We start from the raw sequence: 20,829 nt of genomic DNA, 5'->3' as shown, positions 1-20,829 counted from the left end.
GATATTACACTGTACATATGTGAAAGTGGATAACATCACTTCCAGTGAAGTGTGGAAACCTTGCTTCCATTTAGGTTTCTTTCCTCACTTTTAAAAATTGTCTTGACTATTAATGCTGTTACAATGTTTGTATCAGTCATCACATTTGATTTACAAAACTCATGAGAATAGTATTCTGTTGTATGTTACTTACATTTCTTCTGTCATTTCCATTCTTCTTTCCATTTGCTTCAAGAGTCCATATTTTGTCACTTTCTTTCAGTCATTCTTCAAAGACAGGTCTATTGATGGCATTTTCTTTTAGTTTTCCTTTGTCTAGGGATGTCTTTACTTCCCCTTTATTCCTGAAGAATAGTTTTGTTTAAGCTTTTTGAAGTTTGTTCAGCTTCTTGAATTTGTGGGTTTGTGTCTTTTGCCCAACATGGTAAGGTTTTGGCCATTTCTTCAAATACTTTTTCAGCTCCAATCTCTTTTTCTTTCTGGGCCTCTAATAATTTGATATTGTTCCATATGCACCTGATTTTCTGTTGTTTTTGTTTCTCTGTTTTCTCTCTTGTTCGGTTTATTATTCTCTGTCATCTTTACTATTGATCCCATCCGGTATTTTTCTCTTATTGTATTTTTCAGTTCTATAATTTACATTTAGCTCTTTTTTTTATTATTATTATTTTAACTTCTGTTTCTTTCCTGAGATTTTTCTATTATTTCACAAGTGAAACATTTTGTGGGTTGTGGTTCCAGTGACATTTAGTTTTCCAGAGACGTTGTGGCACTATTCCTGTCTGCTTTATTTATATCATTCCATGGGGGCTCCCAATACATGATGGTGTTGTTTGAGGGGGCTGAAATGAGCTGCTTCACCAGGCCGAGTTGCATGATGTCTTAGGCCCATGGGGCTGGAGAGCTCTTCCTGCGGATCTTTGTTAGCGGATCTTTCAGTGTACTTTATTCTCTATAGAGACATCATTCTTGTGTGTGTGCGCACACACACACACACACACACACACACTATTCTCTCTCTAGTAACAGCTCTTTTTAGTGTTTGTGATTTTTTTCCTATTGCTCATTACTTTTAAGTAGAATGAGTTTTGTCATATTTGCAAGAGGGAGAGATAGGCCAGGCAGCTTTTCATGCTTCAGGAAGGCTCTGTACATTTTACTTTTGCAAAATGATAAAAATATATACATATATTTATATGTATATATGTATGATCTTTCATTTTCTGAAACTTACCTATTCTACTCTTCCCATTTATTTGACTTTTTCTTGTTTGTTTTTTTTTCTTGATTTGGTCAATTTGGACCTATGTCCAGCAGTTTCTCCTCAGTTTAAAAAAGAATTTTAGTGTTCAAGAGCTTTAAAGGCCCAGACCTTTCACTGTATCATGATCCCTTGTATTGGATAACTCTTTGAGCTGCTATTCTCAGACTAACATGTGATTTCCAGTGGGTTGGTGTTTTTGAGGTCCCATTGTTCTCAGAGCTGTAAGAAATGCAGTTGTCTTCCTTGTGCTTCTTCACCCACTGACACCGATACCAGCCAGGTCTTGTAGTGTCAGTGGTGTTCCTTTTCACTTACACGCAAGGATTTATGGGGGATATCTTGTTACCTAGTTTTATAGGTGCTCTCTGTAGGTCTTCTCTTTTGTCATCCACTTAGTTCTGATTTTATGGGAGAGATTAAGATTAGGAAGATTGGAAAGAAAAGCAAAAACAAAATAACTGTGTTTCTGCCACCATCAGTGTCCCAAAACCTCCTATCTGTCTCTCTTCTAATTTTTAGTATCAGTATTCTTGCCTGAATCCATTGTTTCACTGGGGGTTGCAAAATGGTGATTTAGGAAAAAAAATTTTTTCTGTTCATTCTACATATATACCTGCCATTCTTTTTCCTCATCAATGGTTGCTATTTGATTACCTTGAGAAACAGTTCTACTGAAAAGGCATAATAAAATGTAATTAAATATTTTAGAGTAAGGAGTTGATATAATTCAGTGATGACAAATGAGTTTGGATTTAAAAAAAATTTTTTTTTTTTTCAACGTTTATTTATTTTTGGGACAGAGAGAGACAGAGCATGAACGGGGGAGGGGCAGAGAGAGAGGGAGACACAGAATCGGAAACAGGCTCCAGGCTCTGAGCCATCAGCCCAGAGCCCGACGCGGGGCTCGAACTCACGGACCGCGAGATCGCGACCTGGCTGAAGTCGGACGCTTAACCGACTGCGCCACCCAGGCACCCCATGAGTTTGGATTTTAATTGGTGGGGTGAATTTGTTTCGTTTTGTTTTTTGGATTTTACTGAATATTGTTATGAATCATGGACTTTTATATGTTGAGTGTGTTTCACATTCATTATTCTTAGTGATATTCAAACAGCTTAGTTTTGGTATGCTTTTAACATCACCTCATTACATTTTGAAATTTTTAGGTCACCCTTGAGCATTCTTAACTCGAGGTCTGAAATAAGCCATTTTATAAGAAATCGTATGGCTAAATACTATCATTGTGTGAAAGCAGTATAGATTATTAGGACATAGTGTTTATTTCTAACCTTTTGCTATTAGAAATAATGTGACAGTGAATCATCATACATGGATTATTCCATATGTATGTATGGGTATCATTTAATTGCTAAAAATGGGATTGTTACATCAAATTGTAGATACATGTGTTTTTTTTGCTAGGTAATGCCAAATTCTCCTTCACAGTAATTGTAAAATTTTGTACTCCCACCAGCAATATATGAGTATCCCTTTTCCTACAGTTTCCCAAATCCAGTGTGGTGTTTGAACTCTGATGTTTACCTGTCTGCCAGTTAAGAAAATGTAATTTGTGTTTTCCTCAATATGTATGAGAATGGGCATCTTTTCTTGTACTTAGGAGCTATTTGTATTCTTTATAGTCTTACTCCTTTTCCTGCTCAGTTATTGGTTATTTTCTTTGTTTTTAGAAACTTTATATGTTAGATTAGCTGTTTAACCCTAATAAATTTGCAAATATATTTTTACGAGTTTATCTTTTGACTTTGCTTAGGTTTTTGTTTTTGTTTTGTTTTGTTTTTTTGCCAAGTAAAAGCTTTTATGTTTATGTAGTTAAAAATACTAATCTTTTTCTGTATTCTGCTTTGGTGCATATTTCTTTAGGTTTTTGTTTGTTTTATTTTTGTTTTTTGTGGGGTTTTTTTGTTTGTTTAGTTTTTTAAATTCAGTTTTCTTGTTCTTTTGTTTCTGATCTCTGTGTCCCTAGTAGTAATGTTGTTTATGCTGTTTCTCCTTTGGTCACCTTATATATTAACCTTCTGTTTCCAAATTTATGTTCATATTTCTTGAGTATGTTTGAGTATTCCCATTTCTGTTTCAGATTTGTTCATTCCTGATCTTTGTATTTCTTATTAATGGTGTTCTTTTCTGTCTTCATATTGGAATGTGGGAATTACACAGTTTGCATTCTTCACAACTGAATTTTTCAAGAATACATTTTTTCTGCTAGGAATTTAGCTTCTTATTTGTTATACTTGTTTCATAATATCTTTATTTGGGCTTTGGAATTATGTTTTTCTCATTTTTGTTTCTATTGGTTGGATTTTTCTGACCTATTAGTAGATCTCATGGGGGAGTAGAGAGAAGTCTGGATGGCTTTAGTGGTCTTTTGATCGAATAGTCCCTCTTTTGCTGTTGTGCAATTTCTTTAATACATGGTCATGTGGCCTACCACCTTCTGATTCTTCAGTTCCATCTTGTTTAATTAGGACCTTTTTCATTAGCTGCTTCCATCCCTTTTTTTTTTTTTTTTTTTCAATGTTTATTTTTGAGTGAGACAGAGACAGAATGAGAGTTGTTTAGCAGCAGAGAGAGAGGGAAACACAGAATCCGAAGCAGGCTCCAGGCTCTGAGCTATCAGCACAGAGCCCGACGCGGGGCTCGAACTCTCACAAGCCGTGTGAGATCATGACCTGAGCTGAAATCGGACGTTCAACCAACTGAGCCACCCAGGCATTCCTGCTTTTATCCCTTTATAACCAGAAGCTACTTTCAAGGGACACTTATGCCTCCCAGGGTGCTCCCCATCCCTTTCAGGTAGCATGCCTGTCCTTTCTAATCCCTGATACTTTTCTAAGACCCTTCCTTTTAGCCACTTTGTTGCCAGTGCTCTTACCTATCCTTAGTAGTTCACTCTTGGGGTGGGTCTCTGCCCTTCTGGGGTGAACTGTAACCTGTGTTATTCTTCTATACACCCCCCTCTTCCATAGTGCTCCTGCTGGACTCTGCTAGTTTGGGCTCAGGTGTTCGTACTCCAGCTGATATGTCAGTTGGGAGTTTGCTGCTCTGTTTTCCTGGTTTTAATCTAAGCATAGGTTATGAGTGTTTCTATCAGATTTTCTCTCATTTTTGATCTGAATAGGTTTAAGGAGATATAAATGAGATGTGATCCATGCAGCCACCACTTATGGAAGAAATGCAGAAGCCTCTCATGTTTGGTTTTCTAAATAGTTGCATTCCTAACCAGAATTTTAATATAGAACATAACACTAAGAGAAGAATTTTGTCAATAAGTGTTTTCATTATATAAACTGATGGTAACTCCAATATTTTAAATTCCTATTTTTTAGAAAGAACCAAATAAATAAGAAGCCATGCTGATAAGGATACCTTTGTATCTGCCTTTTTAGGTATGACTGGTTCCTTGTAGTGTGCAGGATACCTATTCTGCCCTGACAGAGAGCTCTAGGCTATAGGAAACTTATTTTTTCTTGTCAGCCAACCAAAAGTGATGATCTAAACTGTGGGGTGATTTTAGCTGTTCCTGAAAGAGGCACCTGCAAGTTCCATGTCTAATTTCCTGTTGTTACGATGTAGTTCTTTATTGTTTTCTCTAGGGGAGTGGGAGGTTTACTGGGACTGAGGGGTAGGGAGGATGTTAAGAGTGTCAGGGAAAAAAAGTAGGAAGACTTTGAAGGGAGCCAAGAAGTCTAATAAAGCTGCTAACCTGTGTCAGAAGTATTGGCATTGCACCAACAAAAATGCCAGCATTTTGATAATAGAAATTGTATCCTGGAATATTAGAATATCGAAAACTGGAATTATAATTATATGTGTAGGGAGTGTGATCTTTTCTGCTAAGATTCTGGAAAGAGCCTTTCAAATAAATATTAAAATGTACTCTTCGATCAATTTAAAAAAACATTTTAAATTTTTTTCTAAAATCTTGAATTTTTTTTTAGCTGAGAATTAGTATATATGTTAAATTTATGGATATCTCATTATTCGAACAAGTATGCCAAGATTGCTTTTAATGAGCTACATTTTTTGGGTTTTTTTTTTTAATGTTTATTTTTCAGAGATAGAGCACGAGTGGGGGAGGGGCAGAGAGAGAGGGAGACACAGAATCTGAAGCAGGCTCCAGGCTCTGAGCTGTCAGCCAAGAGCCTGACACAGGGCTTGAACCCACAAGCCGTGAGATCATGACCTAAGCTGAAGTCAGAGTCGGACGCCCAAACGACTGAGCCACCCAGGCGCCCCTATTTTGTTTTTAGAGTGATTATAGCAACATGAATTTTATCACATAGGTTTTAGGAATGCCAGGGACCAAATCATTCTCTTAAAATAATTGCATGTAAGTAGTGTCCTCCAGGGGCGCCTGGGTGGCTCAGTCAGTTAAGTGTCTGACTTCAGCTCAGGTCATGATCTCATTGTTTGTGAGCACAAGCCTCCTATAGGGCTCTGTGCTAACAGCTCAGAGCCTGGAGCCTGCTTTAGATTCCCTCTTTCTTTGCCCTTCTCTTTCTCTCTCTCTTTCCTCTCTCTTTCTCTCTCTCTCTCTCTGTCTCTCTCAAAAATAAATATTTTTTAAAAATTAAAAAAAAAATTATCCTCCATCCCCACTTCCATAACACGTAAAGTCAAAAATGTTCTAGTTTATATAAAAGTATGTTTTTGTATTACTACTATTAGGGGTGTGTGTGTTTCTTTTTATTATGTCCTTAATCTCTCATCACCTTTCCTCACCCCCAATGCCCAAAATTAAGTAAGGTAAGGGTAGACAAAGAGAATAAGGAAGTCAGGTGTGGAGGGCAATAAATAAAAATATATATACCCAAAGACATCTGGAGTTAATTTTTTAGAGTATTTCTTTTCACTTACTTTCATTTAACAGGATTTGGGTTTTGGATTTTGTCTTTACTGATTACTGATTTCTGATTATATACTGTGAGTATACCGTAGTTTACATAATTATTTCCTATTGGACACTTGGGTTTGCCGGTTAATGTTGTAAATAATATGATTTTAAAACTGTTTCCTTAAGATAAATTTGCATAAGTAATCCATAGATCCTAAATCACCAGGAGTTTAGGGTTTCTGATATTAACTTTCAGTTCATCTCCCTAATATGGTTTTAATAAGTCATAAACTCATATTAGTGTTAGTTGTAAATGAATGCCAAACTAAAATCAGTATTCTATCTTTTCTCCTTAGGGAGTTCTGGGAAATTGTTCATTCATTTACAGATGAGCAGAAAAGACTCTTCTTGCAGTTTACAACAGGCACAGACAGAGCACCTGTGGGTGGACTAGGAAAATTAAAGATGATTATAGCCAAAAATGGCCCAGACACAGAAAGGTAATTATTAAATTGTGACTATATACCAGAAACCTTACATTCCATATCACACATATGTGAACTGTCCAGTAGCTTCTGAGCACTTTGACAATTTTATATAGAACTCTCCAAATCACATGAAACATTAGTTCAGAGAATATTTTGCTGTTGCTGTTTGAGGAAATTTTTAAAACAGTGGCCTAGTTCAAAATTATTACAGGGCTCACTTGATTTGGAATTTTACATATTGTTACGAATCATTCAGCTTTTAATTTCACAGTTTTTTAATTGAACACCATATTATGTAATCTATTTAGGATGGTTAAGTTGAGGCTAAGAAAATTGTTCGGCACCAGATTTCATAATGTTGACATTTGAATCCAATTTCCTAATCTTGACATTTGATTTTATTCTCTCTTCATTATAGAAGTTAACATTTTTTTTGAATAAGAATCATACATACAGTAACCTATTTAAGGGTTTAAACGTATAGAAAAATTTCTATTAGTAGTCCACATTATTTGCTGTATGATGGCTTTAACGTTAATTTACTTATATTTGTTACAAGTCATTGATGTAGTCATATGGCCAAGAATATTTCTGATTAGCATTAAAGAACACAGACTTTGAAATCTTGAAAACTGGGTTGACTGGGTTTGAATATTATCTCCATTTTAGAGTAACTTCTCAGTGATGTCGGCTCTGTAGTGGGGATAATACTTCCTCTGTAGGTTTATTGTGAGAAGATTTAGTTAAAATAGATATAACAGTTAAATACCTAAAACAATAACTGGGATGTCATAATAGCTTAGTGAATGCAGTGTTATCAGTCAGCAGCAGCAGCAGCATTAGTATTGAATGAACTGATACTTCGCAGTTGTACAGGAAAAGCAAAAAGTTTATCTTTGTGAGTGCATTAATGTATAGTCTGCATTGCAAACCATCTCAACTATATATACCATCTAAAAGTAGGATCATTTAGTACTGGGCGTATTCTCCATGATTTATTTTCCTACCTTTTCCCCTCCTCTCTCTTTAGGTTACCTACATCTCATACTTGCTTTAATGTCCTTTTACTGCCGGAATATTCAAGCAAAGAAAAACTTAAAGAAAGATTGTTGAAGGCCATCACTTATGCCAAAGGATTTGGCATGCTGTAAAAAAAAAAAAAAAAGAAGAAGAAGAAGAAGGAAAAAAAAATGAAAAAAGAAAAAAAAAAGGAAATTTAAAATTTTAATACATATAACAAGAGGGATAAAATTGGTGGTGATAGTATCCCAGTACAAAAAGGCTGTAAGATAGTGAACCACAGTAGTCACCTATGTCTGTGCCTCCCTTCTTTATTGGGGATATATGGGCTGGAACAGCAGATTTCAGCTACTTATATGAACAAATCCTTTATTATTATTATTATTTTTTTTTTTTTTTGGTGTGAAAGTGTTACTTATTCTTTCACTTGTATGTACAGAGAGGTTTTTCTGAATATTTATTTTAAGGGTTAAATCACTTTTGCTTGTGTTTATTACTGCTTGAGGTTGAGCCTTTTTGAGTATTTAAAAAATATATACCAACAAAACTACTCTCCCAAGGAAAATATTACCACCATTTGTAGACTGTGTAACCTTCAAGTATGTGCTATTTTGTCCCTGTATCTAACTCAAATCAGGAACTGTGCTTTTTTTTTTTTTTTTTTTTTTTTTTTTTAAAAACAATTTGCTTTGAAACTTGAAGTCTTGAAAACAGTGTGATGCAATTGCTGCTGTTCTAGTCCCCAAAGAGTTTTCTGTGCAAAATCTTGAAATCAATAAAGATGGAAGGGAGAACTTGGAATGTTTTAACTGCAGCCCTCAGAACTTTACTTTAGAAACAGCACAACAAATTAAAAACAACTCATGCCACAGTATGTCGTCTTCATGTGTCTTGCAATGAACTGTTTCAGTAGCCAATCCTCTTTCTTAGTATATGAAAGGACAGGGATTATTTTGTTGTTGTTGTTGTTGTTGTTATTGTTGTTGTTGTTGTTGTTGTTGTTTTAAGTTTACTGGGGAAAAGTGCATTTGGCCAAAAGAAATGGTAGTCAAGCCTGTTGCAAGAAAGTTAGGAAGTTTGTTGTTTATTATAAATTCAAAGCATGTGAAAGTGCACTTAAAATAAATTTTTTATTAATTACTTATTACCTGCATTTTAAATAGACAATCCAAAGTCTTCCCTTCATGTTGCCATCATCTTGTCTAATCAGCCATTTTATCAAGGCACATGATCAGTGTTGCAACATAATGGAAAGGATGGCTATTGTGCCTTGTTTTACCTAATCATACATTAAGCAGACCTGGAAATGAATGGAACTATTACTCTTAAGTCCTATCTACATTGTATATCCCCAAAGATTAAGTTTTACTTCAAAAAGTAAGTGTTAAATATTACTTTCATGTACTATGGAAAAGTACAAATACGTTTAAATTACTGGAAGTTCAGAAGTAAGTAGTTTCCCCTTTCTAGTCTTCTGTGTCTGTGGTGTTAATTTGTTTTATTGCAATATAAAATAAAAGGATTATGTATTTTTAACTAAGGAGAAACATATTGATATATCCTTTTACTACAAGCTACATACAGCTAATGTGCTGAGCTTGTGCTTTGATGATTGTTTTAACAGACTACGATCAGCTGATGATTTGTTTGCAATTGACAGGAAAAATACAGCTTTTCAAATCACTGGAGGGGAAAAAGGATGTCTTTGAGGATTATTTTAATTATTTTAGTAATTGAAACACATCTGTTATGTACCATATTGCTAAATAAAGCAGTAACATTTTTCATCATAATTTAGTGGAAAAAGAAAATAATGCTTTCCATCTTGTGATAAAGTAACGTTTTTGTTTTTTGTTTTTTTCTGGGCCAGCCTTTAGAACACTGTTAAGGTATGTACACTACCTTGATGCAAGGGACTCTCATGCTACTACAGTTATCTTAAAGAGTGTCTCATCCATGTGCTTGTGTATAATGAAAGTGAGAAGGAGAGAAATAAAATACTCTGGGGGCATTTTATAATAAATTCGTGAAGAAATGTGTGCTCTTCAGTTCTCAAATTCTATTACCACAGTATTGAAGTTCTACAATTGTATTAATATATCTGTATGAAGTCTGTGAATGGTAATTGAGTATAGGTTATCAGATATAGAATTCACATCAAATAGACTTTTAACAAACAGTTCAAAATAAACCTACCCTTAAAAATATTCTAAGAGAAAAAGTCATTGGTTGTCCATAGTAGCCTCTCTCACTTGCTTAATAATTATCCTGGGCATGTTACCACTTCTTATCATTGCCTCCTGTTCACTACTGTTTACCAGAATGCCACTGAACAATATCTCAAGGAAGAGGAAAACAGAAATTTTGACTAATGACTACTTACTCTACCCCAAATGTCATATTATTAAAGCACATTTTTGCCTGGACACTCTTACATATTTTGGTTATCTGTCAATCAGCCTACAGTCTCCCAAGAAGTTCTGGGACAAAATGAACCATAAACTAAAATAATTAAATTTCCAAATGGAAACTTTGTGTTTAATATTTTATTATTTTAGAAAATTCCAAACATGCAATATAAAAATACAACTTGAAGCCAAATTTTCCCTGAGCCTGGCAGCTTCAGCAAATGAGTTAGATTTCCTGACCCTATACTGTATACTACTTTCCTGGGTTGTGGTTAATTGTGTGATAAAATACAATTACAACTTCCGTAGCCTCATTTGTGTAGGAAAGATAAATATCCAAACAAAAAACAACTTGAAAATGAGGCTTCAAACTGAACTGCGGATGTTATTCATTCATAGTTGTGACCTAGCAATGTCATTCCCTTTCCTATAAGAACACAACTGTGCTGGGGTTTTAAGCCCCTTTGGGATTTTTCTCAGTTTCATAGTCTGTTACAGGAAGGACTGTTTTCCTGAGGCTACTCTATTTATAGTCTTGATCCCCTTGCTATCTGTCTATCCATCCTGTCATCTATCTATCTAATCTATCTTTTTTTTACCTTACCACCTTTTTTACCTTCCATAGCTTCTTAAGGAACATCTCTACCCCTCCCACCCCTTCCCTGAGCCACCAAAGAATTCAAAAACAAGCTTCTATTTTACTCCCTCTTGTCTTCCTCTACTCAGTGTCATTAGTCTATAAAGAATTTCCTGGGGAGGACAGAGTGTCAAATGCAAAGTCCCAAAGCTTTTTCCTCTTCCCTGTTCAAATCCAGTAGATTGGCTTTTGTTAAAAAAAAAAAAAAAAAAAAAAAAAAAAAAAAAAACTAAAAGATTTTAATGCAAATGTCTGTGAGAAATGCTGCTAATCCATTTCTGTCCTACTGAAAATGCTGTCCTGAAGAATGCTCATAACCTGAATTGCCAGCAAGGGCTCTAATCTTGCCAACAACTTGAACTTAATTTGCCTGTTATTTGGTTCCTTTTTTTGGTTGGATGTATACTGTCCAGATCTTGGATGGATACTATAATTAAAGTTCTTGTCTTGCCCAATTCTCTCTGGTCAACCTCAACGACTCCTTAAGATTCTTGCCTAAATCCGTATTTTCTGTTCAGACCCTAGCCCCAGGATATCTTTCTGGCATCTCAAAGTCAATACCAAAACTTAATCTTGCATCTCTACCTACTATTGTTTCTCCCTTTAAAGGGTCACTTTCAACCCAGTCACCAAAATCCTTCATCCCTCAGTTGTCACAGCTTGTATCCGCTCTTTTCCCTCCAATCTTCCCAGCTGTTCATTCCTCCATCCTACTTCCTTTCAGGTCCTGGTCCATTGAATCACCTGGTTGCTCTTGGTAGCTTTCTAACTAGCCACCCTGACTGTAACCTCTTCCAGTCTTTTTCATTCTGCTAAAATGCAGTTTTGCTTATTTAAACAACTTCTGCCTCAAAATTTATTCCCATTAGAAATATTCCTCAAGCTTGGCGTCTAAAACCCTCCATAGACTGAGCCCCACATACTTTTCCACTTTTGCCTTCTATTATGGGCACTTCTCTCCCTGCATCCCCACCCGGCGTCTACATTTGTGCCTAATCATTTTTATATTTCTCAAATACCCTTCAAAACCAAAATTTAAAAAGTACCTCACCCATAAAAACTTCATTGACCCCCAAAGTGCTCATGTGACCTCACAGCAGCCCACGCTTTCATGGTAGCACAGCATGGTGGGGCACATTTCTTTTTTGAACAGTGAGGGGTGAATGGAATTTTCCCCCCATAACCATTACCTAGAATGTGTGCCAATTCATGGTAAAGGTTATGGGGTTTTGTTTTGTTTTGTTTTGTTTTGTTTTTTTATCATCTCTCCACCAGCTCGTCACTACGTGAATGATTGAAAATGACTCAGCATGCAATAAAATGTTCAATGTAGCTTCCTGTTTTTTCACTAAAGGTGGCCTCTGCCTCCTTGTCTTCCCACACTACTCCCCCCAAAAAAAGGCTTTTTTAGGGGTGCCTGGGTGGCTCAGTCAGTTGAGCCTCCTACTTCGGCCAGGTCATGATCTCATCGTTCGTTGAGTTTGAGCCCCACGTCGGGTTCTGTGCTGACAGCTTGGAGCCTGCTTCAGATTCTGTGTCTCCCTCTCTGCCCCCACCCCGTTCACGCTCTGACTCTCGAAAATAAATATTAAAAATGAAAGTTTTTTTTTTATTTTTGAATATTTTAATGTTTTGTGACTGAAGGACTTTCTCCTTGGGGCAGTGTCTCCCCAGAATCACTGGCTGTGTTTCAACTCATGGAAAGATAAATTAGGGAGAGGGGGAGAATGAAAAGGACAGATTCCTTGAGAGCAAGAATATGGGACTTTCCCAGCCCTGCCCTTTGGATGTGTTCTGACAATGAGAAGCCTCTGTGCAGCCTTGCTGTGGCCACACTCCTTTCCCAGTGGAGATGGAGGCAGGCATCACATCATCCCACTGTTGCCAGCTCCTCATGTCTATCAAGGAGCAATCTGCCAAATACTATGCATTTATACTAAATGAAGCACCATGATGAATGCCTGTTTTTCCCAGAACCTCATAACCATTACTACAAGTCAACCATCAAGTCAGGATTCTTAAGTGCATTTGAGCAGGATGTGGAATAATTATCCTAGCTATCTTCTGGTCTTTAAGAAACCATAGAAAATGGGATAAGCATGTGACTGGTAAAGGTACACAGCTGTTGAGGGTGCAGCCTTCAGAGTCAAATGACTGGTCCTCAGTCCTGGCCCTGTCCTGCCCTCAGCTTGGATTCTGATATCCAAGCTTACCTCATTGCTGGTTATCAGGATTCAGCAAAGTTGAGATAAAAGATGCTAGACAGCCTTATGCAAAACATCCTGAGAGACTGAGATTCTCAATAGTTGCCAATTAAGAGCAGAGTGCATGGAGAAGTTGAAGATAATTTATAGTGAAGATTTCTTTGGCAAGAGTTGACCCTCCCTCATCCAATAAAATTCACCATTTTAATGTGCGCAATTAGTTGCTTTTAGAATATTCACAAAATTGTGCAACTATCACCATTTTATAGAAAGCATTTTTATCACTGTAAAAAAAATAAAATTCCTGTACCCATTAGAGTGGCTGTTTATTCTCCCCTCACTACTTTCCCAGTCCCACCCCCACCCCCCCACCTCCCACCAAAGCCCCTGGTAACTGCCAATCTTTCTGTCTATAGATTTGCCTACTTGGGACATTTCATGTCAGTGGAATCGTGCAATATGTGGCCTTTGTATATGACTTTTTTCCCACTTAGAACAATGTTTTCAAGGTGCTTCTACGTTGCAGCATGTATCAGTACTTCATTTCTTTCTATGGCTGAATATTTCATTGTATTTATATGCCATATTTTGGTCATTCATTTGATGGATATTTGTGTTATTTCTGCTTTATGGCTATTATAAATACTACTACTATGAACATTTGTGTACAGGTTTTTATGTGGACCTAAGTTTTTATTTCCCCTGGTTATGTACATAGGAGTGAATTGCGGAGTCATATGCCTACTCCTTTCAAGGAAGTATCAAACCTTTCCAAAGTGGCTGTTAACTATTTCCACCAACTGTGTGTAAGAGTTTCAATTTCTCTATATCCTGGCCAACACTTATTATTGACATTTTGATTCTAGCCATCCTAGTGGGAATGAAGTATTTCATGGTTTTGATTTACATTTCCCTAATGACTAATAATGTTGAGCATCTTTTCATGTGCGTTTTGGACATTTGTTCATCTTTGGAGAAATGTTTATTCAGATCCTTTGCCCATTTTTTAATTGGGTTCTTTTTATTGCTGAGTTCTTTATTCTAAATGCAAGTCCCTACCCACGTAAATTACTTTCAAATATTTTCACCCATTCTTTGGATAGTATTTTCACTTTCTTTTTTTTTTTTTTTTTTTTTTAAATTTTTTTTTCAATGTTTGTTTATTTTTGGGACAGAGAGAGACAGAGCATGAACGGGGGAGGGGCAGAGAGAGAGGGAGACACAGAATCGGAAACAGGCTCCAGGCTCCGAGCCATCAGCCCAGAGCCCGACGCGGGGCTGGAACTCACGGACCGTGAGATCGTGACCTGGCTGAAGTCAGACGCTTAACCGACTGCGCCACCCAGGCGCCCCAGTATTTTCACTTTCTTGATGGAGCTCTTTGAAGCAGAAAAATTTTCAATTTTGGTGATGTCCAAATTCTCGATTTTTTTCTTTTGAGACTTGTGCTTTTGGTGTCATATCTTTTTTTTTTTTCTTAATGTTTATTTCTGAGAGACAGAGACAGAGCATGAGTGGGGGAGGGGCAGACAGAGAGGGAGACACAGAATTGGAAGCAGGCTCCAGGCTCAGAGCTGTCAGCATAGAGCCCGAAGCGGGGCTCGAACTCACAAATCGTGAGATCATGACCTGAGCCGAAGTCGGTCGCTCAACTGACTGAACCACCCAGGTGCCCCAAGTGTCATATCTTTAAAAAACAAAATTTACCTAATCCAAGTCATGAATATTTACACTTGTTTTCTAATAAGTGTCTTATAGTTTTAGGTCTTTGATCCATTTTTGCATATTGTGTATTGTAGGACTCCAGCTTTGTTCTTTGGCTTGTGGATGTCCAGTTGTCCAAGCCCAGTTGAAAAGACTTGTTTCCCTATGATGGTCTTGGCACCATTATTGAGAAACGATTGACCATAAATATAACACTTTATTTTTTGGACTTGCATTGTCGTTATGCCAGTGCCACACTGTCTTATTACAACTTGATTGCTATAGCTAGGTTTTGAATTTGAGATGTGAATCCCCCAACTTTGTTCTTTTTCAAGATCACTTTGTTTATTTGAGGTCCCTTGCAGTTCCACATGAATTTTATAATCAACAAAACACACAGCTGGAATTTTGATAGGGATTGTGCTGTGTTTTATAAGGAATATTGCTATTTTAACAATATAAAGTTTCCCAATCCATGAACATGGGATGTCTCTCCATTTGTTCAGGTCTTTAATTTTTTTCACTGATGTTTCGTAGCTTTCAGTGTACAAGTCTGGTCTTCTTTGGATATTTTCCTAAGTTGTTATTTTTGATGCTATTACTATAAACAATCTTTTTTTTAAATTTTATTTTTGGTTCATTGCTAGTATGTAAAATATAATTTTTGTATATTGATCTTGTATTCTGCAGCTTTTCTGTATTTATCTGTTTATTTTATTCCTTAGGAGTTCGTACACACAACATCATGCATCTGTGAATTTAAATAGTTTCACTTCTTCCTTTCCACTTTGGATTCTTTCTGTTTGTTTTTCATACCTACATACCCTGACTAGCACTTTTAGAATAACATTAGCTGGAAGTGGCAAGAACAGATATCTTTGTCTTATTCTTGATTTTAGGAGGAAAACATTCCATCTTTCACCAGTGAGTATGGTGTTAGCTGTGAGTTTCTCATAGATGCTTCAGGTTGACGAAATTTTCTTCTATTCCTAGTTTGTTGAGTGTTTTTATCAAGAAAGTATATTGGATTTTGTCAAATCATTCTTCTGTATCTAAGGGGGTATATTACATTGATGAATTTTAGTGTATTGAACCCACCTTGCATTCATGAAATAATCCTACTTGTCCATGGTACATAAACCTTTTTATATGGTCCTGGATTTGTTTTGCTAGTATTTTTAAGAATATTTACATCTATGTTAATAAGAAATACTGATCTGTAGTTTTCTTGTTATATCTTTGCCTCGTTTTGATATCAGGGCAATACTTGTTCAAATACAGTTCAGATGAACTGCTTGGAGGCCTTGACCCTGTGATAAGATTGGGGGGAACACAAGGATGGTACTTGACTCTTCCTGGAAAGGGTCCTTGGGTAGGATGTGGCTGAAAGGACCTTTAACAACTGAATAAAGGGGTGCCTGGGTGGCTCAGTAGGTTAAGCATCCAACTTTGCTTCATCATGATCTAATAGTTCATGAGTTCGAGCCACGCATCTGGCTCTCTGCTGTCAGCGCAGAGCCGCTTTGGATCCTCTGTCTCCTCTTTCTGCCCCACCCCGCTCATTTGCTTATGCTATCTCTCACAAAAATAAATAAATAAACCAAAAAAAAAAAAAAAGGCACATTCACAAATAATGGGGTTGAAGTGTATGTGTCCCATTTGCTACATGTGGTTATAAGAGATGAGCCATCTTGGAAATCACTTCACCTGCGGACTTCTTACAGGGGGCCAGGTACCCTACATCTGAGTACCATAAAATACAGAAGTTGTGAGGGGAGGAGAAATGGGAACCTGCCAGCCTAACTAGAGATTCTCAGTTGGGGTTCCCAGTAGGATATATTTCATGGACGAAAGCCATTAACCTCACCTCTTCCAACGGCTCAATACCCTATTATAGCTGCACAAAATGGATAAGGCAGAATCATTTTCTCTAATTCCTTCCCTTCTAGAAGGGCTGAAAATAGCTGTAAGTAAGAAGAAGGGTAAGGGGAGGAAGAGAAAAGAATCTGGTTGCTCACACACTTATCTTCAGGCTTCCCACCTAGAGGAAGGCCTAAGTGAGAATTATGTTTTCAGTTAAGAGAGTTTCACTGGTGTGGACTTAATACCTAGAAATGTAGATGTTTGATTCTTATCTGATAGTGACCAGGAAAAAAAAAAATTGTTTTTTCAGAGCCACCAGAGCCAGAGAGCAGGTTTGCAAAAAAAAAAAAAAAAAAAGTTGTCTTTTGCTGCTCCACTCTCCCCTCCCCTATACACAAATACAGCCCTCATTATTTAAATGAGTCTGTAAATGAGACCTATGGGAAGAACTTGGGACATGTAGGATGATGATAATATTTATGACAAGGAGAGTTTGCTACAGAAGATTTCAAAACCTGCCCCTCATCCTATTCCAACTGAAGTGTGAAGTTTTTTCCTTTCATTAACATTTAACAAATACCAATTGAATACTTGCCACATTGCATGTTTGCTAAAGTGTTAGATTGATTCAAAACTGCTTTGCTCAATCAAAGAGTCTATTATAAGGAGATAATTTAATAGATCAGACATAAGCAAACCACTAAGGGTTATAGAAGTATGTAAAAATATAATCTTAGCATTCAGATCCAAAACTTTTTCAGATAGGAGATAAGGGTTTAGGACAATCTTAACAGATGTGTAAATGTATACCAGGCAGATATATAGAGGGTGTTCAATATACCTGAGTATAGGGAATAAGTGTCAAGATGAGATTAGAAAGGACAATGATAGGTCAGGTCATAGAGGGCCTTGTAAACCATACCAAAGACTTTGGACTTTATTTTACAGACTTCGAGTAGCAAAGATAATCTGTTTTGCATTCTAAAGAACTACCACATTTCTGGTTTAGGTGACTGGGTAGATAGTGGGGTTGTTGGGTTCAAACAAGAGGAGCAGATTTTGGAGGGAAAGCCAATACAGTACAGCTGGGTTTAGTTGTTTTAGTTGAAGTGTCTGAAAGATATGCAAGTGGAGTTGTTCAGAGAAAATTCAAAAAATATATGGATCTAGAAAAAAGCCTACACAGGAGATAAAAATGTTGGCTCTTAAGACTACAGTTCATATAGGTCATAGCAGAACCCATAGGTAGGAACCAGAAAAAGGGAATAAAGGGAGGCAAGAAGAACGTGGTCAATATCCCCGGGAAATGGTAGCATTTGAGTTACACATGGAACTTTCAGTAAAGGCAAATTGTCATTATTATTAGTTTGCTTATTGCTATCTGTGCTCCACTAGAAATCAAGCTCTATGAAGGCAGGGACTTTGTCTTATTCATGGTTGTGCCCCCCATGTCAGTAGCAGAATGTAAACATGATTTATGGAGCTACACACCAACCAGAGTGTCTCAGAAATTCCTTTTCATCCTCCCTTCTGTACCTTTGCACACCACTGCTGGACACCCACCCCTCAATCACAACTCTTCTTACAGATAAATCAGCTAAGTGAAAATATTTCAAAACTTTTGAGAGGTGATGTAATTGATTTTGGACTTTATATATCAATTGTTCACCTTTCAGGACCAATCATTGCCTGACACTGCTAGGTTTCATCTACTCAGTGGGCACAAAAAGGCACTGTAGTGAGATCAAATCTGTTGCTTGAGGCAAATAAGGCAGCCTTATCCCAGAGACAACACCAAGGGCAGGAAGATAATGTTCTAGTACTTCAAGCTAAAATTGAGTAAGACAATCCCAGCTTGCCACAACTCAACAGTGTATACTTGGGCCTGTCAAATGAAGTTATCTTCTTACCTAAAAATGCATTTCAAAATTGCTCCCAGTGTGCTTGCATTCAGCACCCAACCTGGTGAAAATGCCATTTGCCTTCAATATATATTATTAATAGGACTGACTTATTTTTCAAATTTAAATTGTGTTCTCCAAAATGTTCATCATCATTCCATAGTGCCTATCACAATGTATTATTTTGTTTGTTTCATTACTGCCTAACTCTGTCCTCAAATTGTAAGCTCCAGGACAGTAGAAACATGTCTATTTTGGTTTACTTCAATGTCCAGTACAAAACTATTGAAGGAGTATATGAATGAAATTATATTTGCAAAGTCAAAGGGCCTGATTTGTCAACTGGGCTTCCAGATCTCTACAGAAACTACCAGTAAGGAGCAGTACAAGAATTGTCCCTGGATATGTAGAAGGATCTTGGAGCTCTTCAGGCATTCAGGGGCTCCTCACACTTTCTTTCCATTGTTCAGGGACAGCATAATTCTTATGAATGTAGCTGGTTTGGAAAAGCAGTAAGAGGAAAACCAGTTTGTTTTCCACATATTTCTAAGAAGGTGGTGAGTAAATAGATCATATTTTCCTAAGCGACTTTACTTTTCAGAGAGCTTCTTTATTCCTCTCTATCTCATATCTCCATCTAGACTCCCTACTCTAAAATCACTCTTGTAATCATTTATTTAAGGATGTCTTTTTTTGTTTCTCGTGATAACCATCTGTGTGTTTTCAATACTTCTACTCAATAACCTATAGAGGAAATTGTTAAAATTCACATTGAAACCACATGAAGTGGAAACAGTCATTTGGAACATCACAGACCATTGCAATGTGTGACAAGAGTAGCCTCTGCCTGCAAATGGGCCTCATTTCAGCCATCTGATTTCACAGGTGACACTAAACCTGTGATTAATTAGTCATATGCTTTATAAAATGAAGTCCACTTTCTTAGATTACTTTTGCTGTCATCATGAGACTTAAATATTTAGGAAATACACAGAAATAACTTTTAAAGAGAGCCTTACCATTATGGAATTTAAGAAACAACAGATGAACATAGGAAAAGGGAAGGAAAAATAAGATAAAAACAGAGAGGGAGACAAACCATAAGAGACTCTTAAATACAGAGAACAAACTTAGGGATGCTGGAGGGGTGCTGGATGGGGGTATGGGCTAAATGGGTGATAGGCATTGAGGAGGGCACTTGTTGGGATGAGCACTGGGTGTTACAAAAGGAAAAAAAAAAACATTTAAATGTAAAATTCTCACTTTATGTATTTATCCAATTACTATCTAATTGATTATTAAAAACTTTTAACTGCCTTATGTTACCTCAGCAAAAAGTCTGAAATATTAACAGACCACTGGAAAGATCACTGGAGGGACAAGACATTTTATTTTGCTCAAGGGCAGTCATTCAGAATCTGTTTTTGTAACAAAGTAATTTGCATTGTGGAAGTTTAGGGGTTAAAATGACCTAAAAGATCATATTACCTAACCCTCATTTTATAGATGAGGAAACAGATGTCAAACTGTGAAGCACTTTGCCCAAGATTACTCTGGCCATATACTTTATTCATGTAAATAAAGGTAGAAACCAGGCTCTGCCTCCCACTCCATGCCCCTTCCACATTATCAAGCCAGTTAACTTCAGCTTGCTTCAGTCAGTACTGTCTTTGTTTAACTAAATGTAAGGAGGCTCCCCATAAGAGGTTTCTCCCCATAAGAAAAAGATCTCTCCTAGTTTTCAAGCCAACTAGTGTTCATTTGTTTGTTTTTATTGTGAAAAGGTCAGAAATTAGAGTGAAGTTTCCATTCCCACTCCCTCCTCATGCCACTGAAGGAACAAATTTGCTAACATTTCCCAAATTATTGTCTTTGACTCTTTTTACAGTAAAAATAATATTGGCAAAAAGTTTCCCAGAATCATGTTCCTTTTGGATATTACTCATTGAAAAGTGTTATTTGGTGTAGAGATGAAGGCTGGTGTGGAAAGTTCAAGATGCCCTGCTCCCAGTGCAGCCTGCCCATCATTTGCTGCCTGTGGGCTATGTTTGTCTCTGTGTCTCCAATTTAAGGGCTACAAGGGCCAGTTGTGATCCAGGTCCACTTTCTTACTGTTAAATCCTGTCTTGATGTCATGGTTTTATAGAAGAGGAAAAGCATTTTCTCTCTGAGTTCAGAAGCAGTTTGAGGTCAGGGGTAAGATTTTTTTTGTTGTTAAGTTTTTGCTGAATGATAAATGGGTAGAAAGGGGAAGGGTACCTTTGGGGAAAAAAATGTTTGCTTTAATGAGGGAATTGCTTCCAATTTGTTTTCTGATCTCTTCAAGAATGATTTTCTGCTCTCTTCCTGCACCATGCATTCTGATTACTGGATCATGCAGTACTCCCTCACTTCCTGTTTCCAAGGGACTGCTAGAAGAATAATCTTGAAAAAGAAAATGTGTAGGCTGCAGCAGACTTTGGATTCTGTTTTCCAGAGACTTAGC

General features: G+C 36.9%; 1 protein-coding gene and 1 long non-coding RNA gene across 6 annotated transcripts in view; one reads left to right on the top strand and one right to left on the bottom strand.

The window, feature by feature from the left end:
- The window catches only part of UBE3A (ubiquitin protein ligase E3A), a 93,881-nt gene extending 82,754 nt beyond the window's left edge, over nt 1–11,127 (top strand). For all 5 annotated transcript variants that reach the window (XM_045448923.1, XM_045448921.1, XM_045448920.1 and 2 more), the window contains 2 exons: nt 6,476–6,619; nt 7,638–11,127. In XM_045448923.1, coding sequence (XP_045304879.1) covers nt 6,476–6,619; nt 7,638–7,758 — 265 coding nt within the window. In that variant the 3' untranslated portion in view covers nt 7,759–11,127. The remainder of the gene's footprint in view (nt 1–6,475; nt 6,620–7,637) is intronic.
- Nucleotides 1–20,829, bottom strand: part of LOC123582624 — a 148,959-nt gene that overhangs the window by 22,493 nt on the left and 105,637 nt on the right. The window lies entirely within an intron of this gene.

The sequence above is a fragment of the Leopardus geoffroyi genome, chromosome B3 (assembly GCF_018350155.1).
Source record: "Leopardus geoffroyi isolate Oge1 chromosome B3, O.geoffroyi_Oge1_pat1.0, whole genome shotgun sequence".
Taxonomy (NCBI): domain Eukaryota; kingdom Metazoa; phylum Chordata; class Mammalia; order Carnivora; family Felidae; genus Leopardus; species Leopardus geoffroyi.
Note: the sequence above shows the minus strand (reverse complement) of the source record. Positions and strands in the feature narration are given on the sequence as shown.